The 18,161-nt window shown below is 45.5% G+C and overlaps 1 protein-coding gene across 10 annotated transcripts in view; it reads right to left on the reverse strand.

The window, feature by feature from the left end:
* RNF8 (ring finger protein 8) overlaps positions 1 to 8,856 on the reverse strand; it is a 39,481-nt gene extending 30,625 nt beyond the window's left edge. For 7 of the 10 annotated variants that reach the window (XR_012433832.1, XM_074038181.1, XM_005553126.4 and 4 more), the window contains exons 1-2: positions 8,564 to 8,856; positions 1,656 to 1,784 (exon numbers count right to left, since the gene is read on the reverse strand). Coding sequence is in view for 8 of the 10 variants with exons in the window: in XM_074038181.1 (XP_073894282.1) it covers positions 1,656 to 1,784; positions 8,564 to 8,674 (240 nt within the window). In the remaining 2 variants the exon portion in view is untranslated. Of the gene's footprint in view, positions 1 to 1,655; positions 1,785 to 3,210; positions 3,371 to 8,563 lie in introns of all 10 variants that reach the window. The other 3 variants (XR_012433833.1, XM_074038180.1, XM_015448827.3) reach the window with 1 other exon arrangement.
* Between the last annotated feature and the right edge of the window lie 9,305 nt (positions 8,857 to 18,161).

Here is an 18,161-nt window from a genome sequence, read left to right on the forward strand (position 1 = left end):
TCTCTGGGCCTCAGATTCATCTGTCTACATAAGGGGTTAAAGTAGATAATGCCAGTGCCAATTTTTACCCTGCTCATAGTGCACTGCTGAAAGTGCTGAACCTATTTACTTAGCATTTGTGTATTGTCTCCTTCAATACAGTGCCAACTCAACTTAATTCTAGAGCAGGAAGATACTTTACAACAGCTTAAATCTAGCAGTTTTATGCATGCAAAATGAGGCTGCTGGGCAGATCTGTGGGATATCCTCCCTTCTAATGGTACTGTTAAAATCCTAACTGGGGCAGTGAAGCAATATGAAATGGTACTTAAAGACATGTTATACTTCCTAAACATGAACTGTTTATGTTAGAATTTCTCTCACCTCATAGTCTGTATTTTCATCATATATCCTGGGTGCTTGTATATCTGCACTTTAGGTATTTTCTTTTCTTTTTTTTTTTTAGATAGAGTCTCGCTCTGTCGCCCAGGCTGGAGTGCAGTGGCCGGATCTCAGCTCACTGCAAGCTCCGCCTCCCGGGTTTACGCCATTCTCCTGCCTCAGCCTCCCAAGTAGCTGGGACTACAGGTGCCCGCCACCTCGCCCGGCTAGTTTTTTGCATTTTTTTTTAGTAGAGATGGGGTTTCACCGTGTTAGCCAGGATAGTCTCGATCTTCTGACCTCGTGATCCGCCCGTCTCGGCCTCCCAAAGTGCTGGGATTACAGGCTTGAGCCACTGCACCCGGCCTTTCTTTTCTTTTTGATAGAGACAGGGCTTCACCATGTCAACCACACTGGAGTGCAGTGGCTACTCCCAGGTGCAATCCCATTGTTGATCAGCACAGCAGTTTTGACCTGCTCTCCTTCCAACCTGGGTCAGTTCACCTTCCTTAGACAAACAGGTGGTCCCCTGCTCCCAGGAGGACACCACATTGATGCCGAACTTAATGCAGACACCAGAACGGCGTAGCACACTATAACCCAGAACTCATGGGCTCAAACAATCCTCTTGCCTCAGCTTCCCCAGTAACCGGGACTACAGGCATGCACCACCACGCCCAGCACATGAGGTACTTTCTAATTGCTGGGCTTTATATACTATTGCACCTCCCTCAACACATTTACCACTAAACTAGTGGTTTTCAAATGTGTCTAAAGGAGGAAAACCCATTATTCAAAGGAAATCTTCAGAACACCAACATTTAAAACATGTTTTAAAAGCCAGGGGAGGTTGCTCAGATTGAAAGGAATGAGGAAGGCAAGGAGCTAAGTGCAGTCAGATCAGTTTCTCCCTCCTCCCCCTGTTCACTGAGCCATAAGTGTACTCCAGAAGCGTTAGCGGATTCTGCAGATTCCCAGGGTCTCTGGGAGCTTCACCTCAAACAGGCTGATTTGCCCAGTAACTTAGTCTAGTTTCTGGAATAGGACCTACTACCCCAATTCAGGTATTCTCTTCAAGGTAACAAACTTCAACCCAAATCAAGAGAAATTGTTTTAGCATAATCTAATCTCTGGCAGCATATGGAAGTGGCTGCGCCTCTGGAAAAGGAAACTGGATGGCTAGGAAAGAAGAAGTTATACTTTTGAATTTTATACCATGAATTACCTAGGCAAAAAAAAAAAAAAAGTAATTTAAAAACAAATAAAAGTCATTAGGATTCTGTGAATTCCTGTACCTTGTTGTCCATAATTGTCCACTGGCCCTCAGGATTCTGCTTCAAAACACAGTGGTTTCGAGAAATCATCAGGGGGCAGATTTTTGATACCAATTGGTATGTGACACCAAATCCTCGTCCTACAGTCACCTGGGAAGACAACAACAATGTAAGAAATACAATCAGTCATTGTGCTGAAAAGGGAGGTCCTTTACAAATCTCGTCAACCAGCAGCATATGCAGGTCCTGACTTATGAAACCAGACACCTGTGGAACCAAAACAGTGCATCAGCTATCTCCCCTTCAGCTGCCATGAGAACCACCAAATAGAAAAAGGCAAACAGTTGTGACAAGAAGAGAAAGCTGAAAAAGAGTTATCCATGTATCTCAGGGTTGGCAAGATCTTGAAAGGTCATCTGGTTCAGTGACCATGAGATGGAGGAATTCTTTCTTTTTTTTTTTTTTTTTTGAGACGGAGTCTCGCTCTGTCGCCCAGGCTGGAGTGCAGTGGCCGGATCTCAGCTCACTGCAAGCTCCGCCTCCCGGGTTCACGCCATTCTCCTGCCTCAGCCTCCCGAGTACCTGGGACTACAGGCGCCCGCCACCTCGCCCGGCTAGTTTTTTGTATTTTTTTAGTAGAGACGGGGTTTCACCATGTTAGCCAGGATGGTCTCGATCTCCCGACCTCGTGATCCGCCCGTCTCGGCCTCCCAAAGTGCTGGGATTACAGGCTTGAGCCACCGCGCCCGGCCTGAGATGGAGGAATTCTTTCTACACATCCCATCAACTCATAAATACTGCCAGTAACTTTATGTAAGGCAGGCCCTCCAATTTTTAAAATGTCTCTGACTTGGCATCTTTCTCCCTGTAAATTCCATCCATTGGCACTGGCTTTGCCCTGGCACCATCAGGAAATCTCCAATCCCCTTTCAATGTCACAGCTATAAAGTGAACCCTGAGTTTTCTTTTCCTGGCTCTGTATTCCCAGTTACTTCAACTTAACTCCCAGGGGATGGGCTTGAGTCTCTTTGCCATTCTAATGAGTCTGTGAAAGGACTGCTGGTTTATCTTTATTCTTGGAAGGCATATTAAGAAAAATAAACTTAATTTCTATTACACAGTCAAACACAAGTGTTACTTTCCCAGTTCTAGAAATTATCACTGGAGCATATAAATTGCATTAGCTTTCACAGCAGATCTAGTACACTGCCAGTGTATCCTCAAACTTAGGAATGATTACATTTCTTGGTCTCCCCCTCCTCCAAGAAATGCTATGCTAAGTCATGTCTCTTCCGTTCTATACTTGATTGGATGGAAAACCTTGGATTCAAGCACAGGACCTTAGATTGATTCCTACTAAATTTCATCTTGCTAGTTCAGCCTATCAAACCAACTTGTCAAGACCTTTCTGAATTTTTAATCTGCCATCAGATGAGACATACTTAATATCCCTTCCACCAAATTTATATGATATGATGCCTTCTATACCTTCTTTCAAGACACAGAATGGGATGCAGTCAAAGACAAAGTTTTCAGGAAAGCCTAGTAAACACTAATCCACACAGCCTGGATATACCTTTGGCCAGTTGTAATTCAACCAAAAGTCTTTGCATTGGAGTACATATTCTCTGTCTTATCCACAAGAACAGCTTGAGAGCTTCTGGAAAAGGTTGAAAAGAAGCACCAATTCACATCTATCATACTTTCCTGTTGGACCAGTCTAGTTCATAACAACCCTGTGAAGGAAGGAAATGAAATTCTTCTGAGATCCAGATCACAGAATTCCCTGCTTATTCTTCTTCTTCTTTTTTTTTTTTTTGAGACGGAGTCTTGCTGTGTCACCCAGGCTGGAGTGCAGTGGTGCGATCTTGGCTCACTGTAACCTCCGCCTCCCGGATTCAAGCGATTCTCCTGCCTCAGACTCCCACGTAGCTGACATTACAGGCATGTACCACCATGCCTGGCTAATTTTTGTATTTTTAGTAGAGATGGGATTTCACCATGTTGGTCAGGCATGTCACCAACTTCTGACCTCAAGTGATCCGCCTGCCTCAGCCTCCCAAAGTGCTGGGATTACAGGTGTGAGCCACCGCGCCCGGCTCCCTGTTTATTCTTTTTTTTTTTTTTTTTTTTTGAGACGGAGTCTCGCTCTGTCGCCCAGGCTGGAGTGCAGTGGCGCAATCTCGGCTCACTGCAAGCTCCGCCTCCCGGGTTCACGCCATTCTCCTGCCTCAGCCTCCCGAGTAGCTGGGACTACAGGCGCCCGCCCCTGCGCCCGGCTAATTTTTTCTATTTTTAGTAGAGACGGGGTTTCACCATGGTCTCGATCTCCTGACCTTGTGATCCGCCCACCTCGGCCTCCCAAAGTGCTGGGATTACAGGCGTGAGCCACCACGCCCGGCCCTGTTTATTCTTTTTAGTGCACAAATGACCTCTTTAATGACCCATACCACAACCTTAACTGGGAACTTTAAACCAACGTTAGCTAAAAACTGCCCTCTTCTCTTCGTCTGAAAATCTTTCAGAATCATGCGTGTCCTCCTCAGTCCCTCAAAGACCACCACGACTCACTGACCTAATCTATTCCTCCCCACAAACTCTCATCTCAGTATTGACAATACCATCCAACCAACTATTCAACCCATAACCCAGAAGTCATCTTTGATTCATCTCTGTCCCTCATCCCCACACTGAAATCACTGGTAAATTTTATGGGCTATAATTCAAATATGTCCTAAGTCTGTTCATTTCTATCTCTACAGCCACAACCTTAGTCCAAAACACCTGGCATCCTACTGTTTCTGTTCCCACTCTAGCCCCCATAAACTTTATATAGTAACTGGAATAGAAATGTAAACATTTTAAATCAGATCATTTTCCTTCTTTCCTTGAAACTGTCCAATCATTCAAACTTCCTTCCATGGCCTATAAGACCCTGAAAGTCCTGAGCCCCTCTACTCTTTAGTCTTAACTCATATCACGGTGTCAACACTAGCTGCTCCAGTCCCTCAAACATTTTTGTTGTTGTTCCTTAAGCCCCTCTGCCTGAAGTGCCAGCCTACCTGAGGGTCTTTTCACTTAGCCCCTCTGCTAAGAACACTATTCTCTCAGATCTTGCATGGGCTCCTTATCTTTCATGTATCAGCTACTCATAAACCTACTCTGATCACCACTGTCTAAAGTTGGTTGTCTGCTTCCCATCGTATTTCTTCAGTTATTAGGATGCTCTTATCACAAACCGAAATTATCTTGCTTATTTTACTTTTCCCCTCCGTGCCCTTAACAGAATACAAATTAGATAAGCAGGGACTTTATCTGTCTTGTTTATCACTGTGTCTCTATAGCCGGCATAGTGTTAAGTATTTGAGAATGAATGAAAAAATAACGAGGTCTTGCATATGAGTCCTCAAGATTTAAGGGTGGGTGTTTTTATGTCAGAAGTTAGAGACTGTATTACCATTGGAAAATGTGGAGCAGCAGTTGGAACTCATACGGTCTCCCTTGTTCCTCTTTAAAACGTTGTGGTGACCACTCCACCAATACTGAGCACAAAGTTTTTCAGTTCTTTCACACTCTGCCAGAATTATATTAATTATAGAAGTTCCTCTGAATACACATATCTGTTAAAATTGGAATGGTTAGGGATTTATCTGTCATCCATATTCAGTAAAATTTCTATTTAGGTAGCTTTATCTCTAAGAGAGGAAGCATCTCATATTACATGCTAATACTGGAGGGGAGACAGCCAGACTGCCATTGTGAGTAGCCTGGGGAAAACAGTACCAAAAAAGTGGAAGAGTGCCTTTTTCTGAAACTGCCTCCAACAGACTCTGAATCCAGAAAAAGGAATCATTCTTTTATATCCTTCCCTGCACTGCCTGGTCTTAGAATTTACCTTGGTACTACTGATATTTCTCCTATACTATAGTTAAAGAGTGCAGTGAGGTTAACCGGAAATCTCAGGACCACTCAATGGAACACTAAATTTCCCATGGGAACTGACTGCCGACCCATATGTGAGGGGTTGTTTTCATTTACAATAGTTTTGCAAGCATTTCAGCTTACACATATTATTGATCTAAAAGATCATCTTGTCCTTGCCCACCTTCACAAGACTATCTCTTCCCTCCTGGGCACAATTCCTACTGTTTCTCAAATAACAAGTAAATATGGCCAGGTACAGTGGCTCACACCTGTAATCCCAGCACTTTGGGAAGCCCAGGCGGGCGGATCACATGAGGCCAGGAGTTCGAGACCAGCCTGGCCAACATGGCGAAACCCCGTCTCTACTGAAAATACAAAAATTAAATGGGCATAGTGGTGCACATCTGTAATCCCAGCTACTTCAGAGGCTGAGGCAGAAGAACGGCTTGAAGCGGGGAGGTGGAGGTGTGATCACACCACTGCACTCCAGCCTGGGTGACAGAGGGAGTACTCTGTCTCAAAACAAAACACCCCACAACAAAAGCCCCCAAACCAGTAAATATAACCATCCTTTCCCTTTTTTCCCTTGGGGCAGAAAATTTAATGAAAACTAAATACAAGAGAAGAAAAGGGAAGAGAAGGTTCTGTTGTTTTCCCCAAAGGCCTAGATACTTTATAGTACCTGAGAACTAGCTAATTTGCAATAAATCTCTACTTGTTTTTCCACCAAACTCTATGCATTGCTTTAACAAGCTTAAAGCCACTTATTTAGACAATTTACTACAGTATTCCCATTAATGAAATGAAAGGAACTCTGTTTTATTATTTTATCCACAACATCTGAGACTAAGAACTGGAAAGGCAGGGCGCTGATCTACCTTTGCTGTTATAATGTTATTAGCATACCTCTTAAAATCTTGTGCAAAACAGCTTGTGCTATGATGTGGGGACATTACAATAAGTACAACTTCTTCTCTTGCCTCTGATTCAGACTTCTTTTCAGGCTATGCTACGACTTGACCTTGCAGGCAGCCAAGCCTGGCAGGCTTCTCCTACACACAGGTCCCTGAAGCCAGCCACAGTCTTACCACTGTGTCTTTACCATTCACTCGGTTTGCACGAGTCCGTCCCCATAGAAGTGGCCCCACAAAGAACTATCAAATGGTTCAGAATATGTCTAAGAGTGCTTTGGAGTCTTCTTGCCCTTCCTACAGGTGCTTTCATTCTTCCTCCCCATCCCACCTGCCCAAGACTGCAGTACCAAGCTATTCAGAAGAGTCATAAATTAATCCACAACAATTGAATCTAAAGGAATAACACTTGCCCACTAAGTTACCTTAGAAAGTTGTGTGTATGCAGGGATCACACTAAGTAATGTATGTGAAATTAACTAATAGTTATGCATGAAAATAATTTATTTTTGTGTGTAGTATTCGGGTTATCATTCAGGTGTTCTTGTTTTAATTTGCTAAACTTCTCACAAACATCTGCTGTTGGAAAGGGCCAGGCAGGGAAAGATCTGTGCTCAAGCTAAAAGCCTGAATGCTTCATGTGGACTTTTAGGCACTAATACCTGGATAGAAGAGGTATTCTATCCAGAAAATGGATAGAATTTTGGATAGAATACAGAGATGTTTTCCTGGTGTTCCTCAGATCACAGCACACAAGTAACCCTTTATAACACCTCCTAATCGAGCAAAATTTGAGCCTGGACATGAATTCCTCCTCTGACTTGAAGAACTACTGCTCTGGGATGGAATTAAATAATCCACATCTTGGCACTTGATCATACAGCCCATATGGATGTTCTTAGACTGCTTCATCGTATAAATCCCCTCTCCCCACTCAAGCCTTAAACTCTTCGAGCGCAGAAATTTTATTTGTCCTCACTGTACACCAAACAATGTTAAATACTCAGTAAATACCTGGCAGACTGAATTGAGGCGGCACGGCTTATAGGAAAAATCTAACCGAACATACATTAAGACTTAAAAGACTTACTGAATTTACAACATCATGACCAACCATCCACTTTTACTGCAAAGAGAACTTTTCATACAGATTATTTCCAAAACCCAGGTGGTTCCCAGTCATGACAAGCTTGTCCCTGACCCAGTTCTCCTTCTCAACCTGATTGCAATCTAACTCCCTCCTCCCCCTCCCTCGCCCTTTCAAGATGCACGCTGGTGCATCTTTCCCCTTAAAAATGTTTTCATTTGCAACTGCATTAGTAAAGACGAGAGGCAGCCTCTGGAGAGAACTCTGAATCCCTGCCCGACCCACCTCAGGGAGTGCCACTCGGCCGTACTGAGCCTCACCGGAGAAATGTGGCCCAGCCCAAGTCGCCCATGTTCCTCAGAGTTGGGAAGGAGGAAGACATTTCTACGTGAAAGTTTGTTTTAAGGGACAAAGCCCAAAACTTGAATCGTTTTCAAAACAAACTCGAGAAAGTTCACGCGCCGGGCCCCGCCTCGGCTTCCCTGCGGCTCGCGGCCCCCGCCACCGTTCCCCGACCTGGGCACCGCGGGGCTCCGTGCGCCCTAAACGGGATCTGGCCAGCCCCCGCCCTCCCCTCCTCGACACCCCCGCGTCTCCTCACATTCTCTGCGCGTCCCTCTCCTTCCCGGCCCCGCTACCCGCTGGCCCAGGCCTCTCTGGACGGGGCCAGCTTCTCGCCCCACAGGCCGCGGGCCAGGGCCTCCGTCCTCACCCCAACCCTTGTGGCCCCCCATGGCTCCCCAGAGCCGAACTCTCTTTTCTTTCTCTCATTCGGCCCCTATTTCTCCCCCAAACACCTCCCACCGCAGACCCTTCAGTCGCTCGCGCCAGAACCGCTTTCTTCCTTCTCTCCCCAGGAATCCACCCCCCACAGACACTTCGCTCCTCTTCCTGGTGCCCGCCTCCTCTCTGCCATTCATTCAGCGCAGCAAGACACCTTCCTCCCTCCCCGAGCCCCGCTCCCTCCAGCCCCTGCCCTCCGCCCCACAGGACCCCTTCCCCCGTACCTCGCGCCCATCTTCCAGCAGCAGCCACCCGGCGCTCATCCCCACCCGCCGCAGGCACCAGCTCCGGCCACGGGCGCGGTCTCCTGTGACGAAGAAGCCGGGCTCCCCCATCGCCTACTCGACCCCGGGGGCGGTCAGCACCGAGCGAGACCCCGACCCAGGCTCCGGCTGCCTCTGTGCATCCTCTCAGCTTCCATATCTAAACAACAGACAGAAGCAATCACCACACGCTCGCGATCGCTGCGAATGCAGGCTCCGCTCGCCCGCCCTCGGCCAGGAAGCAGGAGCACTGCGCCTGCGCAAGAGACGGCGGCCGCCCTGGGGCAAAGAGGGTGAGTCAGGAGCCAATCCGACCCTGGGCGGGGCGGGCGTGACGCGAGGGCTCTCCTCCCCTCACAACTTCGCTCGCCCCCTCCAGAACCATCACCTCAGTCCTAGTCGCCCCAAAGTGGAACCTCTCCTCACCTTTCCTCTTTTTAAAAAAATCATGGGCCGGGCGCGGTGGCTCACGCCTGTAATCCCAGCACTTTGGGAGGCCGAGACGGGCGGATCACGAGGTCAGGAGATCGAGACCATCCTGGCTAACACGGTGAAACCCCGTCTCTACTAAAAAATACAAAAAACTAGCCGGGCGAGGTGGCGGGCGCCTATAGTCCCAGCTACTCGGGAGGCTGAGGCAGGAGAATGGCGTGAACCCGGGAGGCGGAGCTTGCAGTGAGCTGAGATCCGGCCACCGCACTCCAGCCTGGGTGACAGAGCGAGACTCCGTCTCAAAAAATAAAAAAATAAAAAAATCATGTAAAACTATAGCCCACTTTTAAACAACTTTAAACTTTCCATCAGATTTAAGCCTGCCTAGTCTGTTCCTAAATAGTCTCTATTTTGCACGACCTCCTTATATTACCGAAGTAAAAAATAGATTACACTAGGCAAATCTACAAAGACACAGAGCACAGTTACCTGGGGCGAGGTGTGGGAGCGGGGATTGAATGCAGGTGGGCTTGAAAAAATTGGAGGAAAGTAGAAATGTTCTAAAAGTGGATTGTGGTGACAATTGCACAACTGTGTAAGTTTATTAAAAAGTCATGGAAGTGTGGCTGGACGCAGTGGCTCACGCCTGTAATCCTAGCATTTTGGGAGGTCGAGGCGGGCAGATAGCTTGAGTTCAGGAGTTGTGACCAACCTGGCCACAAGGGGAGACACCGTCTCTACAAAAAAAAAAAAAAAAAAAAAAAAAAAAAAAAAAAAGGAAGGGAGGGAGAGAAAGAAAGGAAAAAAGAAAAAAAAGAAAAATTAGCTGGGTGTGGTGGTGCACACCTGTAGTCCCGCTACTCGGGAGGCTGAGGTGGGAGGATCTCCTGACCCCGGGAGGCAGAGGTTGCAGTGAGCTAATATGGCGCCACTGCATCGCAGCCTGAGCAACAGAGTGAGACCCTGTAAGGTGAAGTGAAGGAAGTGTACACTTTCAGTGGGTGAATTTTATGGCATGTAAATTATACTCAATAAAACTGTTAATTTTATTATTATTATTATTGATTAGAGACTGGGTCTCGCCTTGTCACCCAGGCTGGAGTGCAGTGGCGCGATCTCGGCTCACTGCAACCTCTGCCTCCGTGTTCAAGCGATTCTCCTGCCTCAGCCTCCAGAGTAGCTGGGATTACAGGCATGCGCCACCAAGCCCAGCTAATTTTGGTATTTTTTGGTAGATATCGGGTTTTGCCATGTCTTCTGGATTCAAGCGATCCAACCGCCTCTGCCTTCCAAAGTGCTGAGATTACAAGCATGAGCCACCAAGCCCGGCCAACTAAAAAACTGTTTTTAAATTCAGCCTCTCATTTGGATTTTCCATACAGTGTGATAGCTGCTGCCTGTAGTGAGTACCTCCAATGGTTGAGCCCCTTTTGTCTTTTCAGTTTTCCAACACCTAGTTAACAATTTCTTTTTCTCTTTTTTCTTTTTTTCTTTCTTTTTCTTTCTTTCTTTCTTTCTCTTTCTTTTCTTTCATTCATTCTTTCTTTCTTCTTTCTTTCTCTTTTTCTTTCTTGCTTTCTCTTTCTTTCTTTCTCTTTTTCTTTCTTTCTCTTTCTTTTCTTTCTCTTTTCCTTCCTTCCTTCCTTCTTTCTTCCTCTTTCTTTTTCTTTTTCTTTTGCACCAGGGGAATGAAGGAAAACAATTTTCCTAAATAAAATTCTGTCAAAAAAACAGCCAGGTCTGGGCATGGTGGCTCATGCCTGTAATCCCAGCACTTTGAGAGGCTGAGGTGGGCAGATCACCTGAGGTTGGGAGTTCAAGACCAGCCTGACCAACATGGAGAAACCCCGTCTCTACTAAAAATACAAAGTTAGCCCAGCGTGGTGGCACATGCCTGTAATCCCAGCTACTTGGGAGGCTGAGCCAGGAGACTCGCTTGAATCCAGGAGGCGGAGGTTGCGGTGAGCTGAGATCTTGCCATTGCACTCCAGCCTGGGCAACAAGAGTGAAACTCCATCAAAAACAACAACAACAACAACGACAACAACAACAACACAGCCAGGCATGGTGGCTCACGCCTGTAATCCTAGCACTTCGAGAGGCCGAGGCAGGTGGATCACCTGAGGTCAGGAGTTCCAGACCAGCCTGGCCAACGTGGTAAAACCCCGTCTCTAGTAAAAATACAAAAATGATCTGGGCATGGTGGTGAGCACCTGTTATCCCAGCTACTGGGGAGGCTGAGGTGGGAGGATCCCTTGAGCCTGGGAGGCAGAAGTTGCAGTGATCTGAGATCACACCACTGCACTCTAGCCTGGGCGACTGAGCAAGACTCTGTCTCAAAAACAAATACACAAACAAAAGAAAACAACAAGAAAAGAAAATTTATATACACTAAATGAATTACACAGTGTACAATAGTAAATGGCTAACATTTACTGAGTGCTAAGTGCCAGGTACTAGGCCAAGCACCCTACATACTTTATTTGTGCTTTACAAACAAAAAGAAAAAAGAAAAATTAGCCAGTTATTAGTGGTTACAATTATAATCCCTACGTTAGAGATGATGAGAAAAGACGCACAGAGAGGTTTTGGTAATCCTCCCAAAGTAACAAATGAAATGGCAGAGTAGGATGTCAATTCAAGTCTGTTTCAAAAGTCTAGTTTCCTAACCATGGGTGCAATCCCAACCTGGAACGTTTTATCTGTGTTGCGCAGTCAGATCAAGAAATGCAGGCCCTGACATCACAGAGGGCCAGGAACATTGGTGAGAGTCATAGCTGCACTCATGGAGATGCTTCCCTAAGCTGTGCATAGGTATCTGTTGGTGCCCCCACCCCACCTTAGCATTCTATCCCAGGAACAGCAAGCACACCTAGAAGCCGCCCTGACATTTAGTCTGTGTGTCTCCTTGGGCTTCTCTTGGCTGTGAGAGATTCTCAGACTTTCCTTGTTTTTGACGACCTCAACAATTTGAGGAGTACCAGACAGATATTTTGTAGAATGTCCCTCAATTGGGATTTGTCTGATGTTTTTCTCATTAGACTCAGGTTATGGATTTGGGGAAGGAAGACCACAGAGGTAAAGTGTCATTCTCATGGAATCATATCAAGGGTACATGTTATCAACTTGAATGAACTATCCCTGCTGGTGTTCATCTTGTTCACCTGGCGTTTCTTATTTCTTGATCTGACAGTGCCACACAGGTAAAACTTTCCACGTTGGGATTGCAACCATGGTTAGGAAATCAGGCTTTGGAAATCTAGGTAGTTTTTGTCAGGTTTCTCCATTGTAAACTTACTTTTTTTTTTTTTTTTTTTTGAGACAGAGTCTCACTCAGCGGCCCAGGCTAGAGTGCAGTGGCGTGATCTCGGCTCACTGCAAGCTCTGCCTCCCGGGTTCACGCTATTTTCCTGCCTCAGCCTCCCGAGTAGCTGGGACTACAGGCGCCTGCCACTACGCCTGGCTAATTTTTTTTTTTTGTATTTTTAGTAGAGACGGGGTTTCGCCATGTTAGCCAGGATGGTCTCGATCTCCTGACCCCGTGATCCGCCTGTCTCGGCCTCCCAAAGTGTTGGGATTACAGGCGTGAGCCACAGCACCCGGCTTTTTTTTTTTTTTTTTTTGAGACGGAATTTCACTCTTGTTGTCCAGGTGGAATGCAATGGCGCGATCTCGACTCACTGCAATCTCTGCCTCCTGGGTTCAAGCGATTCTTCTGCCTCAACCTCCCAAGTAGCTGGGATTACAGGCACACACTACCATGCCCGGCTAATTTTGTATTTTTAGTAGATATGGGGTTTCACCATGTTGGCCAGGTTGGTCTTGAACTCTTGACCTCAGATGATCCACCCTCCTCAGCCTCCCAAAGTGCTGGGATTACAGGCGTGAGCCACCACATCCAGCCTAAACTTACTCTTTTTTTTTCTCTCTCTTTCCACACTGTACTCTTTGGGATGAAGTCACTATTCCTAGGCTAAATTTAAGGAGTGAGGAATTCTGCTGCACTTCCTTGACTGCAGGGTCTCTACAGAAACTGTCTGGAATTTTGCATGGGACTTTGCCTCTCCTCCCCTGTTATTTATTCAATCACTTATTTGTGTCAGGCCGGGTACGGTGGCTTATGTCTATAGTTCCAGCACAGCACTTTGGGAGGCCAAGATGAATGGATCACTTGAGCCCAGGAGTTCAAGATGGGCCTGGGCAACACAGCCGGACCCTCTATCTACAAATAATAAATTAAAAATTTAGCTGGGTGATGGTGGCATGCACCTGTGGTCCCAGGTACTTGGGAGGCTGAGGCAGGAGGATTGTTGAGCCCAAGAAGTCAAGGCTGCAGTGAGCCACTGCACCCCAGCCTGGGTGACAGAGCGAGACCTGTCTCAAAAACAAATAAATAAAATGAAAAATATGTCAGTGTGAACCCATGGATATTTATTTTATACTTTGGGTTATAATCTCATACTGCTTTGTTTCTCAGATTGTTCCTACTTCGGCCATTGAGAGCTCTTTTGGGTGGTTATAGTGTCCTTTTGACATACTCCCATTGCTGTGTTTTGCTAAGTACTTCCTTACTTTCTGTCACAAGATGCCCTAGACCTAAAATCAGCTATTTCTCCAAGGATCTCTGGTTCCTTTTTTGGAAAATGGTATTAGAAACCAAGAAACTCTCGGCACTAGGTGCAGTCATTGCTAGTGGGATGTCATCATTTCTAGGCCTTCTTAGCTGACAGAGCAAATAAACATATGGGTGAATACTAACCTTCTATATACACATATTTATAAATGTTTATGCATATATACACATTTGTGTTGTATGTGTGTGTGTATCTGTAAGCTAGGCATGAGTTCATTCTGATATCTTACCACTCTCATCCATTCCCAGAATCATCCTAGTTATCTCCCCTTGTTCATCTGTAACCTTCTACTTCAAAAGTGAGAACCCAGAATCCCACCATCTGCCATCCCGTGACTTAATCTTCCATTTCCAGTATACATGTATAGTGATTTCAGAATTGTTAAGCCATACACTTGTGGAGACTACTTTATCACCTATAGTACAGTACGTGTATGCAGGTCTTTTGACTTCGGTCTTACAGACTCCACTCATTTCCAAAGTGGCCGAGGTCAGCACCCTTTTCCCTCAAACCCCTTCAGAGAGGTTGTTTCATACCTTTGTAACACAGTTAGATTAGATTTTTTTTTTTTCCCGAGATGGAGTCTTGCTCTGTTGCCCAGGCTGAAGTGCAGTGGCCCAATCTCAGCTCATTGCAAGCTCTGCCTCCCGGGTTCACACCATTGTCCTGCTTCAGCCTCCCGAGTAGCTGGGACTACAGGTGCCCACCACCATGCCCGGCTAATTTTTTTTATTTTTAGTAGAGATGGGGTTTCACCATGTTAGCCAGGATGGTCTCGATCTCCTGACCCCGTGATCCGCCTGCCTCAGCCTCCCAAAATGCTGGGATTACAGGCGTGAGCCACCATGCCCGGCCAGGTTGTTTTGTCATAGTCTGTTCTATGTGGGATCCTCTGATCTGCTAAATGATTGCTTAGAATTTGTATACATTTTACATTAATAATGATTGACTAATGTACACATTAAAATTAATATATACGTTAAGGTTCACTCTTACTGCAAAGTTCTATGGGTTTTTATAGATGCATATGTCATGTGTCCACCATTACAGCATCAGAGAAAATAGTTTATCGCCCAAAAAATAATCCTTCGGGCTTCACCCATTCAGTCCCACTCCCACCCACTGTACCTCACCTCACTTGTTTTAACTAAGTATCCTGGAGATTACTCCATAACAATATATACATATATTCCTCTTTTCTCTCTCTCTCCTTTTTTTTTTTTTTTTTTTGAGATGGAGTCTCGCTGTGTCACCAGGCTGGAGTGCAGTGGCATGATCTCAGCTCACTGCAACCTCCGCCTCCCAGGTTCAAGCAATTCTCCTGCCTCAGCCTCCTGAGTAGCTGGGATTACAGGCACGCGCCACCATGTCTGGCTAAATTTAGTGTTTTTAGTAGAGACAGGGTTTCACTATGTTGGCCAGGCTGGTCTCAAACTCCTGACCTGATGATCCACCTGCCTCGGGCTCCCAAAGTGCTAGGATTTCAAGCGTCAGCCACCACGCCCAGCCTCTCTTTTTAAAATTTAATAATAATTAAAAAAAAAAAAATCCCTTAGCCTCCCAAAGTGTTGGTGTGAACCACCGTGCCCAGTCCCTCCTTCCTCTTGACAGCTGTATATTGCTCTATTGTGTAGATGTTGATGGCTGTTGTGAGACCTTAGTTCTTGTCTTCTTAGTTTAAAAGAATTTAAACAAGACACACACAGCAGGAGACGCAACATAGAACAATTTATTGCAAAGGAAAAAGAATATTTTGAAAGTTAAGTGCAGAAGAGGCAGTCCACCCTGAGAGAGGATTCAGGGTGGGGCAGCCAAGACTGGCACTAGGGAGACTCCCTTTACGGGAGACTTACATCCTTCTTAAAGGATTGGGAAGAGGTGTTACTAGGAAGCACGCTCTGGGCGGTCCTCTGGGTGCACATGCGCAGTAGCTGTGCCTGCCTATTCATTCCCCACATGTGTCAATAGCACCTTACATCTCTACCCAAGGGTGTGGTTTTTACTATTATGATGAGCAAAGGGTTAGTCTGAGGACAGGTAAAATAAAAATATGCATGCTTTCTATGGGGGAAATTCTCTACTAGAGACAACTTTGCTTGCATGAGCTTGACTACAATGTGAATGCTGGGGTTACGGTGTTGACTGTACAGTCACCACGGTCACCATGGTTGTTGCATCCTGAGGACATGGTTACTTCCTTGAGTACCCATCCTGCTTCATAGATATAACATTGTTTATTCAACCAGTCCTTTGTTGATATGCAGTAGGGCTCTTTCCGGTCTTTTGCTGTCACAAATAGCCCTGCCATGAATTCACAGGCACCACTTTTGAGTGCCTATTATATGCTTATTGTATATCATCTTATTAATCCTCACTACCATCCTGCAAGTTATCCTCATTTTGCCTATGAGAAAACTAAGAGTTTCTTGAAGGTTCTTGTTTTCCATTGCATTCCTGACATTTTATTGAATGAATAAATGTAACTCAACTAGTAAATGGTAGTGCAGGAAACAGAAACCAGTGCTGTAAGGCTAGATCTGTCTAGCCCTAGCGGTTGCATTCATTATGGTCTAGCACTAGAAATGGCCATCCACAGGGAGTGACCAAGATGATTATATCAGGATATCTAATTAGTTTTTTTTTTTGTCTTTTTTTTTTTTTTTTTTTTTTGAGACAGAGTCTCCCTCTGTTGCCTAGGCCTGAGTGCAGTGGCATGATCTCAGCTCACTGCAACCTCCGCCTCCCAGGTTCAAGCAATTTCTGGCTAATTTTTGTATTTTTAGTAGAGACGGGGGTTTCACTATGTTGGTCAGGCTGGTCTTGAACTCCTAACCTCAAGTGATCTGCCTGCCTTGGCCTCCCAAAGTGCTAGGATTACAGGCATGAGCCACAGTGCCGGACAGTTTTGTTTGTTTGTTTGTTTTGTTTTTTTTCTTCTTCTTCCTTTCTTCCTTGGTTTTTTTTTTTTTTTTTTTGGTGGAGTCTCACTGTGTTGCCCAAGCTGGTACTGAACTCCCAGGTTAAAGTAATCCTACCTTGGCCTCCCAAAGTGCTGGGATTACAGGGGTAAGTTACCACACCTGGCCTCTAATTAGGTTTTTATCTAATCCTTTTAAAAATGCCTACTTTTGTGATTATTTTATAATTACAAAAAAGAACATAGAAGATATGTATAGACTTTATATGAACAAAGAAACATGCACATATTGGGTTGTAGTCTCAGACACTGTTTTGTTACTAAGGGTGCATGACCAAAACAGTTTGAAGACCACTGACTTCTGTCTATGGCCATACCACCCTGATCGTGCCCGATCTCGTCGAGACCACTGACTTCTAAGATTTGGGGATTTTATCAACTCTACCTCCCCTATATATTCCCTTTTAACAGTGGCTCTTAACTGGGGGTGATTTTGCAATGTCTGGGGACACTTTTGGTTGTCATGATGTGAGGAGAGGTGCCACTGGCATTTAATGACTAGAGGCCAGGGATGCTGCTGAACATCCTGCAAATCACAAGATAGTCCCCACAACAAGAGTTATCCCATACAAAATGTCAACAATGCTGAGGCTGAGAAACCCTGTCTCATACCCACCTCAAGAGGGAAAACTGAAGTGGGAAAAGACAGCAGGATGTGGAAAAGTAAGTAGGGGGTTATCTACGTGAAACTGACAACTGTCACATTATATATGCTCAGTTAATGTCAATTAAACAGAACTGAGGAATGTTAGAGCTGACTGTGGACAGGCTTGGGGAGTGGGGAAGGAACATGACAAGAAGGAGAGAAAGTACAGGGCAAGAAGAAGAAAGGGAAAGGGATGAGAAAAGTATGGAAAAGCTGGGCACAGTGGCTCACACCTATAATCCCAGCACTTTGGGAGGCCGTGGTGAGAAGATCACTTGAGCCTAGGAGCTCAAGAACAGCCTGGGCAACATAGGAAGATTCTAGCTCTACAAAAAAAAAAAAAAAAATACTGTGCACCTGTGGTCCCAGCTACTTGGGAGACTGAGGTGGGAGGATCGCCTGAGCCTGGAAGGTCAAGACTGCATGATTGTGCCACTGCACTCCAGCCTTGGTAACACAGTGAAACCCCAAAACCCTGTCTCAAAAAAAGAAAAAGAGAAGAGAAAGAAGAGAAGAGAAGAGGAAGAAGAAGAAGAAGAGGAGAAGGAAGAGGAAGAGGAAGAAGAAGAAAAGGAAGGAAGGAAAGAAGGAAAGAAGGAAGGAAGGAAGGAAAAAATAAAAGAATTATGAAAAGGAAGTGTGGCAGGTCACTCTTTTAAAAGATGATACAAGATCTCCCATCCCTCTTGCTCTTACCATGTGACACTGACATTCCTCACATTGCAAGGTGGAGTTTATATTTCCTCCCCTTGAATCTAGATGGGCATGGGACTCCAGCAGAAGTAATGCTATGTCATAAAAGGTGATATAGCTTCCACCTGGTGTTTTTGGGATGTTCACTGCTGGAAACTAGTCTACATAAGGAAGTGG

This window comes from Macaca fascicularis, chromosome 4 (assembly GCF_037993035.2).
Source record: "Macaca fascicularis isolate 582-1 chromosome 4, T2T-MFA8v1.1".
NCBI lineage: Eukaryota > Metazoa > Chordata > Mammalia > Primates > Cercopithecidae > Macaca > Macaca fascicularis.